Here is a 20407-nt window from a genome sequence, read left to right on the forward strand (position 1 = left end):
ATCCTTGCTCATGAAAATTTTTTCCGTACCTTCATTTCCGACGCTGCACTATTTTTTCCGCACCCCTTACGTCTATGGATGCGGGGTACAAACGAAAATGAATGTGGTACGTTCAGGTACTCACTGAGTACAATCGATACTATAAGAAAAAAAATCGATTTATCAAACTTCGACTCCAAGTTCACACAGCTAGTCAACACATGTGATTTGTTTTCGAGAAATGATGCCCTGACGTGTATTTACCCTTTAAATGAGGATTAGTCGGACAGCGCTCTCCTGCGCACTTTTCTGCCGTGAGAGTAGACGAATGTAGCAGTATGTCCAAATATGTACGATATTCGATTCGATATTTGTATTTTAAATAGGGACTTTTCTGATGTCATGCCTCCGTGACGTGAGAATAGACATATAAGGTGACAGGTTTTCGGAATATTTGCGATATATTTGAGATATTAGACACATACAACCCGATATTTATGTGACACCAGTGTCCAAAAATTACGTCATGACGTTTTTTAAATAAGGGCTAGCCTGACGGCGCGTCTATGACGTGACAATAGACACATCTTTCGACAAATGGAACAATGTTATGTATATGCCTTTCAAATAAGAAATTTTTCACTCAAAATCGAAAACTTGACTTAATCCAGATCCTCCTCTCATTCCAGGCTGATACAGAACCGATCTACTGGTCCTGGGTCCGTGCGATAGCAGCTGAGCTTGTCCGCCAGACCCCCTTCCGTTCCCGGCGTTGCCTGAACTTCCTGGAGATCCTCACAATTTGCCCGCGAGGTCCCCTGGCCCTCCCGGAGAGTCCGCCGGACTCCCGCCGTCGTTCACGAAGTGAACTCCGTTGTTGGCTGGGTGACTCGCCCCTCGAGAAATCCCTCCACAGTTCGTCTATCCTAGACGACACCCGAAGACGAGCGAGAAGCGAATTGCGCTGCTGGTCGAGTAGCAATTCCAGTGACGAAGACATTGTCGGGGAGTTCCGCTCCATCCCCGCTGTCCTTCCGAAGACTCAACCCACGAGGACCTGGGGCTGCAGCGAGAGCAGCGAGGGAAGTGACGACAGCCTTCCCTGGGGTGCCAACACCACCACAATCTCTCTACCTGAAGCACCTACGAGAGAACAAAGGATCCAGCGGTACAAGGAGGCAAGGAGACGGGAGAACGAAGCCAGGACGAAGAGGGTTCTCGAGGAAGACGCGAGAAGGCGGAAGGCCAGAGCCGAGGAGAACAACAACGACGTGAGGTACCCAAAGCTTCGGAATCGCTTGTTCCGAGACGATGATCTCAAGACAGCCAACATTGTCGACCTCAGCAACTTCACGGAGAGGCTGCCGCCGATAAAACCAGTGGAGTCCCGAGTCCTTCCACACAACAGGAGTCTAGAGGACTCGAGGAACAACAACATCAACAGCTCCAGGAGTTCGAGCGTCCTTATGGACGTGATGACGAGGGTTGAGACGAATTACCTGGCGTCGGAACGAAGAAGTCGGGCGAGGGAGAGGAAGTCTTTGAAGACAGAAGTGCCTTTGCAGGTTCGTCCGGTAGCTGTTCCCGAGCCGAAAGACCTGACGTCGAACATCCTATCCAGGATTCCTGTCTCGAGGACGACGGCCCGAGCGAGCTCCAGCCCTAGGGGATCTAGGATCGAGTCGAAGGACGTTGTTGACGCCAGAGACAGATCTCTAGGGCATATTCCGAGGATCGGGGGGAGTCCAAGTGCCTTGACGATATGTGCGAAAACCTCCTGTGAGGAGGATGTCGCCAGGTTACTGGAGAGGTGCCAGAGGGTCGATCATTATGTTCCTGTAAGGGAGAAACTTAATCTGTTTGAGTCGCTATCGAGAATGGGCGGAAGACTGGCGAGGAGCACTGAGGACCTGGGGAGATCCTCTGCGAAGAGCAGTCCTGAGGGCAAGCAGAGGGCTCGATCACTTCATGATCTCAATCGGGGGGCCAAGGCTGTTCCTGTCAGGGAGATGTGCAGACTCTTCGAGGGGGATCAGGAGACGTCGAGGAATAACGAGGTTCTGAGGAATTTGGATCCACCTTGTGTCAGGGCTTCCACGAGACGGAGACACTATCTTAAATGACAGGAGTCACCAAAGAATGGAATTGCCAACTTGTTCAACTGTTTCTGAGGGTCGGTAAATTGTGATTTGGGGGTTCCGTTTGAGATTGAGGTTATGGAACGTTGAGGGCACTCTTCGCCATCAATATGGCCGGTTTGAGAGGCCTCGGGAGTAAAAAGAAGTACTGAAATGCAGCGGGGAGTGAAAACATTTGGAGGGTAGCTTGAAAAATTCGTTCATTTTCTGGAAATTGACAGGATAAAATTGAAGGTGATCTGAAAAGGATGAATAAATTTGAGAAATGTTGGAAAATACGAGGTGGCGGACAGGTGTGGGCGCCATGTTACTTGGATACCTCATCCTTCTGCCACAGGGGGATTTAAAGATGGCGACGCCCCCACCTCGTATTTTTCAACATTTCTTAAAATTATTGATCATATTCAGATCACCTTCAACTCGCTTTTCACTGAACATTCATCGCGGAATGTTTTCCCCGCATTTTTTTACTCCATTCATAGGTGGCGTTTTCATTACCAATTTGTTTTTTGATATTGAGGTTATGGACAACTGGGTTCGCCAATTAACGTTGAGGGCGCTCTTCGCCATCAATATGTCCGGTTTGAGAGGCCTCGGGAGTAAAAAAAGTACTGAAATGCACCGGAGAGTGAACATATTTGGAGTGTAGCTTGAAAAATTCGTTTTTTTCTGGAAACTGACAGGAAAAAAATGAAGGTGATCTGAAGAGGATGAATAATTTTGAGAAATGTTGGAAAATACGAGGTGGTGGACAGGTGCAGGCGCCATGTTGCTTGGATACCTCATCCTTCTGCCACAGAAGGCTTTAAAGATGGCGATGCCTCTGTCTCGTATTTTTAAACATGTCTTAAAATTATTTATCGTATTCAGATCACCTTCAACTCGCTTTTGACTGACAATTCATCGCGGAATGTTTTCCCCGCATTTTTTTACTTCATTCACAAGTGGCGTTTTCATTATAGATTTGTTTTTCCTTTTTGGTGATAAAACAGGTTAATTCATACAATAACACGGTGTTACTCCGGTAAATCTTCTCTTCCCCCAAAAGAAATTGAACTGTTGGCAAAACAACAAAAAAATATTGAAAGAAATATTCAGAGTGGAAACAATTAATGATGTTTGTTCAAGCAGGTCTGAATAATGTAATAACGACTAATTTTTGTACAGATAAATTAATGCTAGATTTTTTTATTACATCGTCAAGCATGGAAATAACTTATGATATATGTAAAAAAAACATTGTGTGACAATTGTATTTTTTTTTGTATTCTTGTTGAAAATGTAATTTGTTTACGAACGCGTGATGAGTTTTTTGTACAGTAGAACAAATAGGAGAAGCTGATGGACTTGCTTAGGGAAATTCTGCTTCGTTGTAATTTTCAAATTGAAAATTCGTTACTGAAGATGAGAAAATGTTCGGAAAATGAAAAAAAAAGTCTGAAAGAAAAAGAATAATTTCTCTTGGTGAAAATGTATTTCTTTTTGTTGGGATTTCTAAAGCAGAATTGCGTCTTCGTTGATGAGTAATATATATTTTTTGGCCACTCGCCAAAGAGGTCCTCTAGTCCTGAATAAAAGTCATCGTTGAGATTGTGAATTCAGTGGAAAAATCGATGACAATTTTTGTTCCCTATTCTTTGAAATGTCAATTCCCCTCCTTTTCCTTATGTTCATTGTCACCTTGTAATTAAATTGTTTTTCCCTCGAGATGTTGAGCTAGATGTAAAATATATAATTTTGTAAACAAAATGTTTCTTTGTAATAAAATTCAGACGAACAGCAGCTGCATTTGTGAAAGCCGTTGAAACGTCTATTTTGGTAAATTTTTTATTCATTGTATTTTTTCCCAGACCCCTCCTCGCAGTATTTTTTGTCACAGAGTGATCCAGAGGCATATGAAGTACTCAGACCGAAGTCTTTTCACATGCTTTCAATCAAAATAACTATAATTACTCCATAAATATTATTCACAATGATTTATTGTCTTTGAATTCGTTTTTTACAGATAAATTCTTCACTATATCATTTTTTATATTAAAAAACAGGAGAAATATTTACAATTGGTATTTGTAACTTGCGAAATTATATAAAAACTTTTTTAAATCATAAAAAACTCGCCGTCAGGGAGAATTAATTTGATCCTCAGTATGTCGTAAAAAAATAGTTTTATTAAAAAGACGTATTTATATATCTTATCAACGTTAACAACTCGATCCGGGGGAATATCCACAACAGTAATGATACTACTATCACTCACAATTACTCTCATAATATACAAAAGAACAATTTGATGATTAAAAAAACAGGAAAAATAAATCATAATCTACTTCATCCATCATAATGCCTGACCGATTAGTGTCTTTATGTCTTAATCCTTGGAAAATGACCAAAAATGGTGATTTTACTCGCTGATGATGAAGATTATCTAGTGCATAATTACAGTTCTCATCGAAATAAAAGGAAGTTATAATGATAGTAATGATTATGATTGGTTTCATGAATTAATTTTCTGAATGCGTGATGATAATTGTCTCAGAATTCAGAAAAATTTTGCTCCTCTCGATTGATTCTTTGAGCAAAATATGTCTCCAACGCGAAAAAAAGTGTTATAAATTTATTTAGAGGGAGGCTTTCATTTAAAAAAATTATTTTGCGAATGAAGAAGCGAAGTTTTTGGGGAAAATAATTTTTCCGGGTCATGGGAGCTTTTGATGGCTTGTTCTAGCTCGAAAAATCAGGAAGCTCTTCCGTTCTTCATTCATCCCTAGCTGTCACGATCCAGCGAGTCGAGGGTGTCGTTGCTGGAGGAGTGGGTGAGGTCGCTCAACTCGTCCAGGTGTTTCTGGCGTTTTCGTACGTTCCAGTGGAGACACTCAGCCAGGGAGTCGAACCAGTCGGTTATTTGATCCGCTGCACAGATACTCGGCACCGGGTAGATCGACGTTGTCACCCGCAAACTGAAAATAATGAGTGGAAATTAGGCAGATGTTGATTTTTTGCGAAACATTGAAAGAATTTTGAAACATCTGTTCCAATTTGTTTTTTAGGGGAAAGTTTAGGGGAATGAAACAGCCGAAAAACGACTATTTGGCGCAATTCAACCAGACAAAAATTTTTTTTATCAACTTGTTCATTAACTTGTTTTATTATTAGGAGTACTGATGAGAATAATAATTTTCTATTCGTCGTATAATTCAATGGATTATAATTCAATTGATTAGATTAGGCCGCTTACACTTTTAATTTTTCATTCGATTGAAATTCAGTATCAAATTTTCCTTTTTCCCCTGTGGGTCTCCCCCTGGGCCTTCCTCTGAACTTTGGCTTTTGCTGTTTCATTTTCTTTTCAATTAATCCATTGACAAAATCTTCTCCTGTCAAAATTTCTCAATAATTTTCCATTCTACTGAATGGAAAATTATTATTCTCATCAGTTTACTCCCAAGAGTAAACAAAAGTTGATAAAAACAATATTGAATAAATAAATTTTTCTCCTTGAATTGTGTCAAACAGTCAAAAAAACGTCTGTTTGACGCAATTCAAGCAAAAAAATTGTTTTATTAAATTTTTTTTTGTCAACTTTTTTTTATTCTTGTTCTTTTGACTGTTTCATTTTGCCTCACTCTTCCCTATATTTTTAGAGATTTTTTTAAATTGAATAATCATAGAGAAAGACATCATGTGACATAAATAATCAAATACAAAAAAATCTCCATTTTTTTTGTAAATGCTATGAAGATTCATAAATTTCATTTGGAAATTTAAATTTTAAGCTCTCAATTATTGTCTTATTATGCTTAGCTATAATGTTATAATGTTATATGTTATGTTATGTTTCACAAGGTTTTAGTCTTATCTTATTGCTTATTGTAATGTAAGAAATATATATGAAACAGAAGAAAAAGGGAAGAAACAGTAAAATAAATAAATAAATAAATAAATAAATAAATAAAAAATATATAAAAAATGAAAATAATTGAAAAATTGAAATTGATTAAATTGATAAAGAAAAGCGAACTCAAATAAAGAAATATTTCATTCGGCAATCTACTTGTAAGCCGTTATACTCAACTTAATTTTATGGCCTCGCCAAGGAGCTCAACTGATATTCTTGTAAACTATTGTAATTTTGTTGTCATTTACAGGCTTGAGGAGCACTTTCTACACGTACTAATTAAAGCGTACTTGTTAAATCCTTAAATTTGACATAATTATTTATTTATGTTTTACTCATCCCCCCTGCCATAGGGTATTGTCCCTGAGAGGCAGGTATTGATAAATAAATAATAAATAGATAATAAATAAATGAATGAATAATCAAGTACAAAAAAAATTTGAGAAACAAGTTATGAGATGAAACGGAAAAATTGAAGATTTTTTTTCACATTTTTTAGAATATTTTCGCAGATTTTTTTCATTGTTTGCATTTGATATTGTTTTTTCGAAGGAGAAGAAATAATGGAATTCCAAAAGAACTCCAACTCCTCAGCCATTTACGGTCATTCTTCCACCGTACGTTTAGAGTTGAGGGTTAAATGAAATTGAGGTTTAACCATTAAGAATGTTGAACGTCAAGGGTCAAACGGCCCTTGGGGATATTTAAGGTTCAGGGTCAAATAACCCTTGGGGGTATTTGAAATTCAGAGTCAAATGTTTGAGGTTTAACCCTTGAGAACGTTGAGGGTTAAGGGTGAAACGACCTTTGAAGAGCGTTTGAAGTTGACGCTCAATCATGAAAGATTTAATTTTTGAAGTATAGCTAATTTTTTAATCTATCGTGATGTTCACTCTTCAATGGTTTTTCCAAGTTATGGAGGGCACTGAAGGGGTTATTGTCTGTCAGGTATTTTTTTTGTATAAATATTCTGTCAAAATCCAAGAACAACTAATGGATTAACGAGGTATTTCATGAGTTTCATTGTAATTTATACAATTATTTGTTGCTATTTAGTTGAAATATTATTCCAACAGAACTAGTTGTGATTTTGTGTTTTTGTTTATGCAGAAGAAATTATTGCCCTGATGACATGGAAGAAATGAAAGTTTGAGTCTTTTATTTTTTTATTAATTCAAGTAACTAGTACAATCGTTTTCAATGACTCCAAATGGCTGAGGAGTTGGAGTTTTTTTCGAAGAATTATGAGCGGTTGAATAAATTGAAGTGAAAGAAATGTTAGAATGTTTTCAGAGGGTTAATTATTCCCAGTGATCATCATGAGATACTTATTAACCTCAAATTTTTCTTCCAAGTTTTGCATTAATAGGGATATTCCGCGTTTTAAAATCAAGACTTTCAAGAGGTCACGGAATTAAAAGAAAAAACTGAAATGCGAGAACGAGTTGAAGGTGATCTGAGGAGGATCAATAATTTCAAGAGATGTTCAAAAATTTATAAATAAAATACGATAAATAAGGTTTAAAATTCCCTCCTCTGCCGGAAGAGTCTTTAAAGATGGCGGCGCCCTCACCTCGTATTTTCAAACATTTCTTAAAATTATTTATTCCCTTCAGATCACCCTCAACGCGCTTCACCCGGTTTCTATAAAATGAACAAATTTTTCAAGCCATATTTCAGCTTTTTCCGTTCTCTTTTGGCCGAAAATTCACGGCACAAAATTCTCTCCGCATTTCAACTATTTTTTCCCCTCCTGAGACCTCTTAAATCTTCTTTCACTACAGAAAAAATTGTTTGCAAAGTTCAAAGAATTTAGACACCATTTGACATCAATAATGGAAGGTAAAAGTGGAAATATCCCCATGGCAGTAAAATTGAAAAACAATAGGCGATGACACAGAGAGATAGAAGAAACCTGCAATACCCATTTCCCTTTTCCATTCACCAGGCACCACCCACGTCTCCTCCCATGGCGTATTATTGATTCCCCGATGAAATCTCCCAATCGAATAGTACAAAATGTCCCAAGAAATTGTGATTCTGCGTGATTATTTTATTTACATATGGAGCGAAGTATTCAATGACACTGTAGAAAGCACCCGAGGCAGAATGACATTTACTGAAGAGAGAATTCAGCTGTGAAGTGGAAAAACAATTCATGTCGACCTAGCGCCCAGCTGAGTTTTTGAAGAATATCTTCGAATCCAAAAGAGTTAGCAAAATTTTCGTCAAAACTTTTGTAGCTTTCACTTTGTTGTACAAAAAAGGTCATTAGAGAAATTCCTCCATCTCCCTTAAAATTTGAGTTATTCGTTGAAAACCAAGTCCTAGACGAAATTGAATTGAATGGCTTTACCGCTTCACTGATGAATTGTATTGAATTTTTGGAAAATTGAGAGAAAATGATCCCCTGATTCTGACTCCCTCTTTAATCAATTGTCCGACCAACCTGTCCCCAGCCTGCAGCTCTTGCTGATTACGACCATCGAAGGAAACGTAGGCTGTGTTACGTGCCTGATCACTAGCCATAATCTGAAAATCAAAATTACAATTTTAGCTATTGGAAATTTATTGTTTACCTGTCACCATGGAAGAGCTCCTGACGATTGCGTCCGTCGAACGACACCCAGGATGTATTTCTACTGTCTGGTGATACAGAAATCTATTTTTTTTTTGGATGAGAAAATTTATTTAAAATTGATTAATTTTTTTTATAATTTCATTTTTGAATTCTAAAGGCATGTCGGGAACATTTTTGTTGATTTTTTTTTGTTTTTAGATTAGGGTCAAATGGTTTTGACTCTGAATGCCGAATGGAGGTAGTTGGCTTTGTGAAGCGGATTTCGAGAGAGATAATTTCTATAGTTCCCGATAGCTCAGTTGGAAGAGCGCTTGATGTTGTATTGGGAGATCCTGGGTTCGAGTCCTGGCTAGAGCTGTGTGATTTTTTCTCTGAATAATTCTAATTGTCTTTGCATTTTCTGAGGGTCGAAAGGTCTTGAGGGTCAATGACCCTTAAAGAACGTTTGACGTTGAGGGTCAAATGGTTGAGGGTCAAACGGCCCTTGGAGAACGTTTAGAGTTGAGGGTTACATGAAATTGAGGTATAACCCTTAAGAATGTTGAAGGTCAAAGGTCAAACGGCCCCTGGGAATGTTTAACGTTAAGGGTCAAATAACCCTTGGGGGTATTTGAAATTCAGAGTCAAATGTTTGCGGCTTAATCCTTGAGAACGTTGAGGGTTAAGGGTGAAACGACCTTTGAAGAGCGTTTGAAGTTGAGGGTCAAACGACCCTTGAGTATATGTGAAGTTGAGGGTCAAACCGTTTTGAGGATCAAATGACCCTTGAAGAACGTTTGAAGTTGAGGGACAAACCGTCTTGAGGGTCAAATGACCCTTGAAGAACGTTTGAAGTTGAGGGAAAAACGGCCCTTGGAGAACGTTTAAAGTTGAGGGTCAAACGACCCTTGAGGATGTTCAAAGTTAAGGGTCAAATGACCCTAGATGATATTTGAAATTCAGTGCCAAATGTTTAACATCTAACCCTTTAGAACGTTGAGGATTAAGCGTGAAACGACCCTTGAAGATGTTTGAAATTGAGGGTCAAGTGATTAAGGTTTAACCCTTGAGAACGTTGAGGGTCAACAGGTCACGAGGGTCATAAATTGGCTAGATGATTAAATGCCCTTTAATAACGTTGAGGGGTAAGGGCCAATGGCTGCAAGGTTCAAGCGATCCGCGAGGGCGTTTATGGATGAGAGTCAAACGGTGTTGAAGGTCACACGACCCCTAAGAATGCTTGGCATTGAGGATGAATGCCAATGGTCTTGAGGGTCAAATTAGTTGGAGCAGATTGATCAGAAATAAAATACTCACTCTAAGTTCAACCCCTGCAGGTACAACGATGGGTCTGAATGACAATGAGTGCGGACAAATAGGTGTAATCATAATTGCAGGTACTGAAGGATGAATCATACTCGCTCCAGCAGCAACAGCGTATGCCGTTGATCCGGTTGGTGTGCTCACAATGAGACCATCGCCTTGAACACTAGTTACGTGTTTTCCATCGATGAATAGATCGATATTCGATAAATAAGGTGAGGGTCCACGATCAACAACAACTTCGTTGAGAACGAGAAGGTTTGTGGGGGGTTTTGTCGGCTGTCCATCTTCACCTTTTCTCATTATTAGGCATCGGAGACGACTTCTCAAGGTCAACGCCGCGTGACCTAGAAGTTGAAAGATTGAGGAATGAAGAAATATTCGAATAAAAATTAATGTATAATTTAGGAAACTTTTTTTTGCGTTTTTTGATGATGGTCAAGTGGTATTATGGGTCAAAAGGCGCTCAAGAACGTTTAGGGTTGAAGGTCAAAGGGGTTTGAGGATCAAACGACCCTTGAGGGCGTTTGCAGTTGGGGGTCAAATTGTTTTGAAGGTTAAACGATTCTTAAGGATATCTGGAGTTGAGGATCAAATGGTCTAGAGAGTCAAAAACCCTTAAGAACATTTCGGATTGAGGATCAAATGGTTTTGTGGGTCAAATGACCTTCAATGACATTTAGGGTTGAAGGTTCAAGGGTGTTGAGTGTCAAACGACCCTTGAGGATGTTTGGAGTTGAAGGTCAAATAGCCCTTAAGGATGTGCAGGGTTGAGGGTCAAATGGTTTTGTGGATTAAATGACCTTCAATGACGTTTATGGATGAATGCTAAAGAGTTTTAAGGGTTAAGAGTCAATGAGTTGTTTGACCCTCACAACCATTTGACCTTCACAAAAAAAAAATCCTGAATTATGTCAAAAGTTCTTTTTCACTCCTCATCCCATCTCATTTTTCATCACTTCTGAAAATTATAAAATATCATTTTATCCACTCAACAGACTCAACTCACCTTCAAGGACATTAGTAACTTGTTCTTGAAAGTTATCAAACTCAAATGGCGTTAGGAAACCAAGTGAGCCGAGATGAAATGCCATAACAGGTGGTACTGACTGTTGAAACAATAGGCTCGCATAAAGCAGTGTTCCATCACCACCGAGACATACAATAAAGTCAATTCTGTCCTGTAAATCATCAGTACCATCTCGAAACGTTTGCAGTCTGTCACGGACGCCCTGGAATCTCGGATCCCTAGCCAATGCTGGATCCTCCAGGACTGACGCCTCCACAAATACCACCATTCGTTTTTCCTGAAATTTTAGTTGTTAATTATTAATTTTTTTCTTTTCAACAATGAATTTTAACTGTTACTTTTTCCAAGTCGTCGCCGCTTGATTATCAATACCAATGGAGTGATTAGGTGGAATGGTTTTTTTTTTACAGGTCTTGGTGTTGTGTAACTTTGTTGCGTCGTCAGGGAATTTGCCGTTGCACGAAAAAATTTATTTGAAAAATCTCCCGAAGTCGATAGGACATTCTAATGGGTTCTTATTGAACTTCTTTTATACAGGGATAATCATATCCATAAATTATAATCAACGTTAAATTATTAAGTAGTAAATTCGTTAATATCACTTATCAATTTTAATTACTGAAGTAATCATCAATTTGAATATTCAAATTTCTAATTATTTATTCATCGGAGAAATTCAGTGGTATTCACTTAATAGAAAATTTACAGTTCCATATTATTAAATATTTAATTCATCATCAAATAGAAATTTAGATTATCAATTATGTTACTATTTTTAAATGTCGATTAGTATAGTTAAACCTTAATCAATGTAAGTCGGAAAGTTTTATAATATTGAAGAATCGGAAGAGCGATGGCCATCCCTGCTCTGATAGTTTTTCTGATGGATGTAGAACATTTGAGCGGAAGAATTTCTATAGAAAATATGTCAATAGTATAGATTCTATAGAAACATTTTTAAAAATCTATAGATTCGATTGCATTTTTCTCAACAGAATATTTTCCATTGAACATTTGTATTGAAAAGTCTATCAGTCAAAAACTGATAGAAAGTTCAGTAGAAATCCAATAAAAAATTTTTGCTATTCAGTAGGTTTTTCTGTGAATTTTTTTCGTACGTGGATTATAACGCTGTGATTATATAGGAAATGATTATTGGAAAAACTAAGAATCCCCTTTTTTTACAGATAATTGTCTCGTCTGCAAAAAAGAGATCTGGCGATTTTTCTCAGAAGCACGTCATTGACAATAATTCGAGTGTTACGTATGCAATTGCATCAACTCAAACAACAAATTTTCATGGTGAATAAGTGAACAGTGAATTGTTACCTCTATGAGCCATGTGACTAATTGAACAAAGGGCGGCAGGACTGAAGAGTCACGGACTTTTTTTATAACGAGAACGGTGAGGGGGGGCTTGTACCAGGTCAGTCTCTGGGATGCTGGGTCTTGAATGGTCCTGCAAAAAATATTTTTCCAATTAATTTTCCGGAATTGTCAGAAATACGGTCGACTCTTTCTTGAAATTCCTGGGTGAATACTTCGGGACAACCTTCAAATGCACGAAATTCCTCTGTTGGAGAATGAAGTTAGAGAACTCAACGGTCTAATGACAAAAAAATAGGGAAATTAAAAATTAAAGAAGTAAAAAGATTTAATTTTCATAGTGAACATTTGTCGTGAATATCTAGAGAAATATTATCAAAAAAAATTTCCATTTTTCCGATACGTCAAAGTCCCAACGAGAGAAATTAATTGATTAGATAACGCGATGAAAAATAAAAAAAAGCAGATGAAATTAAATTTCTCAAAAACATTGCGATTTGCTTTTTTGAATTCCCCCAACATTTAAAAGGTTCGAATATTGAGGAAAGAGGAGACTAAAAAAAGACTCATTTAAAAAAAATGGATTTATTCATAGATTCATTGTATTTTTAATTGCAACTTCACGCGCAGAACAATTCAAATCAGCGATGAGAGTGCACAAAATAGGATGCAATGTCCTGCAAATATATCAATTTTTAATCAATTTCGGGGATTGTCACTGAAATGCGGTCGACCTTTCATTGAAATTCCTGGATGAATAGTTCAGAGTTCACCTTAAAAATACATAAATAAATAACCAAATGAAAACTGGAAAAAGGTAAAAAGATCAAATTTTCACAGTGAACATTTTTCGTGAACAACTAGAGAAATATTATCAATAAAAATTTCAATTTTTCCGATACGTCAAAGTCCCAACGAGAGAAATTAATGGATTAGATAAAGCGATGAAAAATTATTGATTATATGAAATGATGAAAATCAAATGATGAAAAAAGATTGAAAAAAAATTGATTTGAATTAAAAAAAGCAGATGAATTTAATTTTTCACTGTGAATTATGATAAGCGATTCGCTTTTTTCAATTCCCCCAACATTCAAAAGATTTGAATATTAAGGGAAGAGGAAACTAAAAAAAAATCATTTAAAAGATAGATTCATTCATAGATTGATTGTATTTTTTATTGCAACTTGAGGCGAAGAATAATTCAAATTCAAATCAGCGATGAGAGTGCATAAATGGTTTTATCCAATGTACGTGATGTATCTAATTCGTCGAGCGAGAGTCTACTGACACCATGAGTTTGTTTACCCCCAGCTGAATTATTACGTCAAACTGTAATGGGAATATCAACTCGTTTCGATATATTGTAAACTACCGAGATATGAAGTAAGACCTAATGTTTTCTTATCAGGGCCTTATCCCTAGCTCGTTTGAAAGCACGGTGAGTCGACAAAAGTCAATATTTTCCCGTATTTAACATATAAATTGAAATACATCCCTCATTATTCCTATTAATAATAATCATTAATTCCACTTCTCCAATTTTTTACTACATTCTCTTAATTTCTAGAACGAAATAAATTTCATTTTTCAACTTTATATGAAAATAAAATTTGTTTTTAACGAAGATAGTGCAGAATAATCATCAATAATTAATAATTATTCATAATAATTAACGGTTGATTCCCATTTAACAATTTTTTCAATCAAACAATTTCTTCTTCCAATTTTTAATCATAAAAAATGGAAAACCGCAATAATTAATAAATTAATCAAATGATTTTTACTTACTTGACAGTTCCCACCATTCTTCAATATTAAAATATAAAAATCGACGAATAAATAAACAATATATTAAAATTATTCAACAAAATAAAATTTTGAAATGATCTCAACAATTCAATAATTTTGATACTCTAGGAATTAAATTTTCATTAGACTGATGTTTTGAGATCTGCGCGGGACACAACCGAACATTTTGCGGTCGTCTCGGGTCGGGGGTCGCGCGCATACTGACCGTCTCGTTCCGCTCCTCCTTTTTTAAAACTCCAGAACCATGAAAAATTGAATTACGCATGCGTCACAGTCGCAACGTGCAGCCAACTCTAGTCTCCCCGGAATTAAATCGGTATTGTAATTATTGGCGTTGTCGCAGTGGCAATTCTCAAAACCTTTTTTCGTCTTATTATTTTGTTTTATTTTCATGTATACGGATGAGCGCTTCCTTGTGCGTACGAAACATCAAAGTTCACGCGATGAGTTCATCGACACGCGGACGTCGGGAGACTATTGTTCCGCCACCCTCTGTCCCAGAGTGTAATTACAAAATGTAATTTTATAGATTTCGGATTATTTACAATGTGAATTTTGTTAAAAACAAAAATCCATTCGGAAAATTCAGCGTTGAATTTAGACATAATTTGACATTAACCCTGTGACTGGCACTCGTTCCCCCCTACTAGAGATGCAAATGCGTCACATGACCCGTCATATGACGGTCATGTGACCGTCATGGCGTTCATGACGGCTGTCACAATTCCCCCTCCCCCTTCTGTGACCGTCACAACTTGTCAAGAAAAAATGACAGTCATTTTTCATCTATATAGATGAAACTTTATTTTTTTCTCGGTCAATTTTCAGTTGAATTCCTTTTGTATTGGCCTAATCCACATTTTGAAATGGAAATCACGATTTTGTTCCATCCATATAGATGAAACTATTTTGTTTTATTCATGACCGTCACAAATTGGAAATTAGTTATAACCGTCATTATGCAACTATATAGATGGTTTGACAGCAATTTGGTTACAAATGATTTGTGACAATCATTTGTAGTTGGAAAATTTGTGCGTCACATGACCGTCATTTTTTGGTCATATGACGCGATCTAAAAAATGACGGTCATTTTGCATCTCTACCAATGTGGGCCGGGCGTTCGACGTGAAAGGGGATGAGCAGTGAGCGCGCGAACAGTGCCGTAGCACTAAGCGCACGTTTGAATACATGAGTCCAAAGTATAAAAATTTTTAAAAGGAATTTATTGGTAGATAGGATGAAACAAATTTAAGGAAGAAAAGAAGCAGTTTGAAATAAGACATCTCATTGCTGTCAATCTCCAAATCATGAACAGGACCTGGATTCAACAAATGGGTGCACTGGATAATTCTCAATATTTGAACACTATTTTCGTTCTAGGTTTTCATAAATTTGAGATGGTTGCTTTATTTTTTATCCCTCATTATTTGCTGTCTATCTATCAAAACTTCTATTACGTATTACGCGAGAATATACAGAGGGCCCCGGTAGCTTTGCAATACAACGGTCCTGACGCTACAGGAGTGGGGGAATAGTCACGTGACCATTTCTCACTAACACATCGCGCGGCGCGCCGTGATTGGCGGCCATCACACGGATACGGTTTCGTACGGTTTGCAAGTCAGAAGATTAATCAAGGAATACAAAATTGCAAAGAAAAATCACGAAAATAACAAGTGCATATCGCAGCGGATTATTTCAATGAATAGTCAATACTCACATGACCATCGCTGAATTTTTCATGATTCGCCCGCATGGCCCGAACTGCTGAATGGGACTAGGTGCGTTGAGACTCCTGGTTCTCCTGTAAAAATAAACGCAAATGAAAAATTCATTAGCATCGATTGATAGTTGATGTATGCACATGCATAAATCATCATAAAAAATATTGGAAAAATTACTAGGTCACATGCGGGCTGTCTGTAATTTATGAACGATTCAGTGTTGTATCGAAGGTAGACGATGGGTGTCACGTGTAAGGGGACTTGCGTCAAAATACAAAAAAAAAATTTCAATATTTAAAGTCACGAGTGTCGTTCATTCGATACCTCAGCACCCGGTTTTTGTGGCCGTTCTCCAGAGACACTTTCGCGTCATTCTCCAGCTGATCGAATTCAAAATTTCCGTCGATGTAGCCGAGGGCTGATGCTTCTCTCAAAGGAGACACTTGATCCATTTTAATGTTCAGTAACAACAACCAATCACAAGAACATGTCTCTTAACGTAAAGCCTGAGTCCACACTGTCTTCACTATCATCACGACAAGACGATAATTAAATTATAAAACAAGCCGACAATGAGATGGTTGATATATCTATGGAGTGGAAGCTAGCCGAAAATTCGTTTGCCGAAAATAGGAAAGCAGTGGTTCTCACGCTCGACCGAGTTTCCACCCTTGGAAGATGATTTAGCAGATTNATATCTCCCTAAATCTAAGCTAGAAGCTGAATCACCTTAGATTAGCGGTCGATATTCCAACTAAAAACGAACTAAAAGTCACGAAGATGAAAACTATAAACAACAAAGTAGCACGAGTACACGTGAGAAATTATCCCGTGACTTGATGTTCGCGGGTCAAAGAGTCAGACCTTTTGTCCTCCCCACCCCAAACCGTCTTGATCGTCAAGTGATCCTAGACACCGAATCAATCAGTCAACGTCCATCATCAAACCGCCACAGACCATTTGCTCCAATTCACCACATCTTGGCTAAATGAAAAGGGAGCGAGTGAAAGCCTGAAAGGAATCCGCGGTAACCATACACCTGGAATGCAACAATGAAGGGACGTGACGTTGCGAATTCCACGGGGTGAGTCAACGTTTTGATCGTCATTCGAGGCAGCTGTACAAGAGAGATGAGAAGAAAAAGGAGAGGGAATTGCCGCTGCAGGAGGAAGAAGTAAAAAAGGGAGAGATACCGCAAATAGCTGGTCTCTGCTAGCGATTGGTATGTAATAATTCTCGGAAAAACAATGATCGTTATTCCTTAATTCCAGTGGGGGATATTTTAATGACCGACTCGTTGAGAAATAATTTGCGTCTGTAACCTCGATTATGGAAGGTCGGTGTTTTTTTTTTTCGAGCACGAGGAAGAGGTAAGGTCATGAACAAGCGATGAAAGGAAAATGAAAGGAATTGAAAGTCTTAGTTGCGTGTTCTGGATGATCGGGTTGAATTTTTGTGGTCATTGGGGGTTATTGGAGGGGATAGGCTGTAGAAGTTTTCGTCAGTGAATGATAGGGATCATCCAGTTAAGAAATACGCGTATATTTATCGATCTTAAGATCATTAAAATTCTAGGTCTTTTCGAAATTTCACGCTTTTAGACTACTACAGCGTTAGAATCTCAAGACCTTGAGCAGGATTCTGATAAAAGAAGCCATCCATAATGAGGAATAATCACCTATCTAAATAATTTCGATTAATGACCGAAAAATGAGAAAAATCAGAGTTCTTCATCATGATTGAAATTTATGGAATGCTAGGTCGCGTATTGCGGATGATCGGGTTGAACTCCTGTGGTTATGAGGGGTTATCGGAGGGTATAGACATTGGAAGTTTTCATCTGCGAATCATAGTGATCATCCAGTTGAGAGATACGCGTGGATTTATCGATCTTAAGATAATTAAAATTCTAGGTCTTTTCGAGATTTCACGCTTTTAGACTACTACAGCGTTAGAATCTCAAGACCTTGAGCAGGATTCTGATAAAAGGAGCCATCCATAATAAGGAATGATCACCTATCCATACAATTTCGATTAATGACCGAAAAATGAGAAAAATCAGAATTCTTCATCATGATTGAAATTTATGGAATGCTAGGTCGCGTATTGCGGATGATCGGATTGAACTTTTGTGGTTATGAGGGGTTTCGGGGGGTACAGACAATAGAAGTTTTCATCTGCGAATGATAGTGGTCGTCCAGTTAAGAGATACGCGTGGATTTATCGATCTTAAGATCATTAACATTCTAGGTCTTTTCGAAATTTCACGCTTTTAGACTACTACAGCGTTAGAATCTCAAGACCTTGAGCAGGATTTTGATAAAAGGAGTCATCCACAATGGGGAATAATGACCTCTCAACAATTCCGATTACTGACTGAAAAATGAGAAGAATCAAAAGGATTTATCATGTTTCAAATTGATGGAATGGTAGATTGCGTATTGCGGATGATGGGGTTGAATTTCTGTAGTTATGAAGGGTTATCAGAGAGGATAGACGGTAGAAGCTTTCGTGAGTGAATGATAGGGATCATCCAATTAGGAGATACGCGTGGATTTATCGATCTTAATATCATCAAAATTCTAGGTCTTTTCGGAATTTCACGCTTTTAGACTACTACAGCGTTAGAATCTCAAGACCTTGAAGAGGATTTTGATGAAAGGAGTCATCCACAATGGGGCATAATCATCTCTGTAAACAATTTCGATTAATGACGGAAGAATGAGAAGAATTAGAAGCCTTTATCATGATTGAAATTTATGGAATGCTAGATTGCGTATTGCGGATGATGGGGTTGAATTTCTGTGGTTATGAGGGGTTATCGGAGAGGACAGAGGGTAGAAGCTTTCGTCATTGAATAATGGGGATCATCCAATTAGGAGATACGCGTGGATTTATCGATCTTAATATCTTCAAAATTCTAGGTCTTTTCGGAATTTCACGCTTTTAGACTACTACAGCGTTAGAATCTCAAGACCTTGAAGAGGATTTTGATGAAAGGAGTCAACCACAATGGGGAATAATCATCTCTGTAAACAATTTCGATTAATGACGGAAAAATGAGAAAACTTAGAAGCCTTTACATGATTGAAATTCATGGAATGCTAGATTGCGTATTGCGGATGATGCGGTTAAATTTCTGTGGTTATGAAGGGTTATCGGAGAGGATAGACACTAGAAGTGTTCATCAGCGAATGATAGGGATCATCCGATTGAGAGATACACGTAAATTTATCGATCTTATCATGACCCAAAAATCTAGGTTTTTTCAAAATCTTCGGGATTTCCTCCAGATTAATCGTGACTTGCAATGACAACAGATGAGGTAATCTTCACCTGTCTTGACAATACCAAATAGTGTCTCCTGTTCTGAGAATCGCAACATTCAGATAACAGTATCACGCGTATCCTTTTCTAGTGAATCGACCAAACTCTTGAAAACACCAATTCGCAATTGAGATTTTCCATTGATCACCCTTTCAGGCACATCAAGGTACTTTCCAATCGATTACATGATCGATACGGAGAGAAATACAAGACGCAGTGATATAACACCACTCCCTCAGGGACAAGCAATGCTTTTCACGATACTCACTTCACCGGTATTCAATGAATCAAATAAAAAAAAACTTGAAAAATCATGGCGCATTGAATTTCCAGATATTGCGTTTAGAAAAATCCCGATGTATTATAATTTGCGAATGGATGCGAACGGCAAATCACAAATGAAACATTTAAATCACTTCTCTGAACTTTGATCACTTCATTAGATTTGCAAAATAAATCAGATGACGCGAATATTACGTATTTGATAATACGTTATCACCTTTTTCCATCCACTTTTTTCCAGAAATAGGTAATAAAACGGGTGAGAAAAAATTGTCCGTTAGCAGCCGAGACAGACCCGAGCCGAGTCGAAGTTACACGCGGAATGACGAGTGCTCCATGGCCCGTAGGAGCTGGGCCGAAAAGGAGGGGGGGAGGGGGAAATTCCTCCCGGCCCTCCATTCCGACGATTCAGACCGTAAGGTTCAGATATTTTGGCTCTGCTGGTAAGTTCGGGATTATTAGTGTTTTTGTTCATTTTTTGCAACTAATTACCCGCGAGAGCCCCTTCTCCTAAATTTTACTGTTGCGCACGTATGAAAAAATTGTACAGAAATTTTCTACACGGATTGCATATAGAATTTCTATGGGATTTTCGTATATGATATTCGGATATTTCTATACGGATATGTTTTACACAAATTATGTCTATACGATTTCTACAGATTTAATCCTATACGACTTACTGCCACGTGTATAGAAACATTTCGTATGGAATTGCAACATTTCTCTACGTTTTTCTCTGGAATGTTTAGACATATTTCGTATGAATACAAAAATTTATTTAAAAATTCATGTATAGAAATAATTCGTATAGAAAATATTCTTATAAAAATATCCGAATATCATATACAGAAATCCTATAGAATTTCTATACGCAATCCGTATAGGAAATGTCTACGATTTTTTCATACGTGCGCCCCCTAGATCATCTCCAAATAATTAGAAAAATATCTTCTAAAAAATTTCAACCCTCTATTTTAACCCGAAGCACCCCCCCCCCCCCCCCCC

At 37.7% G+C, this 20407-nt stretch overlaps 2 protein-coding genes across 16 annotated transcripts in view; one reads left to right on the plus strand and one right to left on the minus strand.

Annotated features, from left to right (window-relative positions):
* Nucleotides 1-667: 667 nt before the first annotated feature.
* On the plus strand, nt 668-3945 carry LOC107037021 (the record flags this gene model as incomplete). The annotated part of the gene is given in 1 exon segment (XM_015255338.1): nt 668-3945. A coding segment is annotated over 1 exon segment (1435 nt), but the record flags the coding sequence as incomplete, so codon positions are not given.
* A 133-nt stretch (nt 3946-4078) lies between these two features.
* Nucleotides 4079-20407, minus strand: part of LOC107037093 (NAD kinase) — a 50064-nt gene continuing 33735 nt past the window's right edge. For 7 of the 15 annotated variants that reach the window (XM_015255438.2, XM_015255437.2, XM_015255446.2 and 4 more), the window contains 6 exons: nt 15787-15870; nt 12255-12384; nt 10905-11202; nt 9890-10242; nt 8462-8544; nt 4079-5074 (listed from right to left, as the gene is read on the minus strand). In XM_015255438.2, the coding sequence (XP_015110924.1) occupies nt 4882-5074; nt 8462-8544; nt 9890-10242; nt 10905-11202; nt 12255-12384; nt 15787-15870 (1141 nt within the window). In that variant the 3' untranslated portion in view covers nt 4079-4881. The other 8 variants (XM_015255439.2, XM_015255444.2, XM_015255440.1 and 5 more) reach the window with 7 other exon arrangements.

The sequence above is a fragment of the Diachasma alloeum genome, unplaced genomic scaffold, assembly GCF_001412515.2.
Source record: "Diachasma alloeum isolate Michigan unplaced genomic scaffold, Dall2.0 Dall_scaffold_00213, whole genome shotgun sequence".
In the NCBI taxonomy this organism is placed as follows: Eukaryota; Metazoa; Arthropoda; class Insecta; order Hymenoptera; family Braconidae; genus Diachasma; species Diachasma alloeum.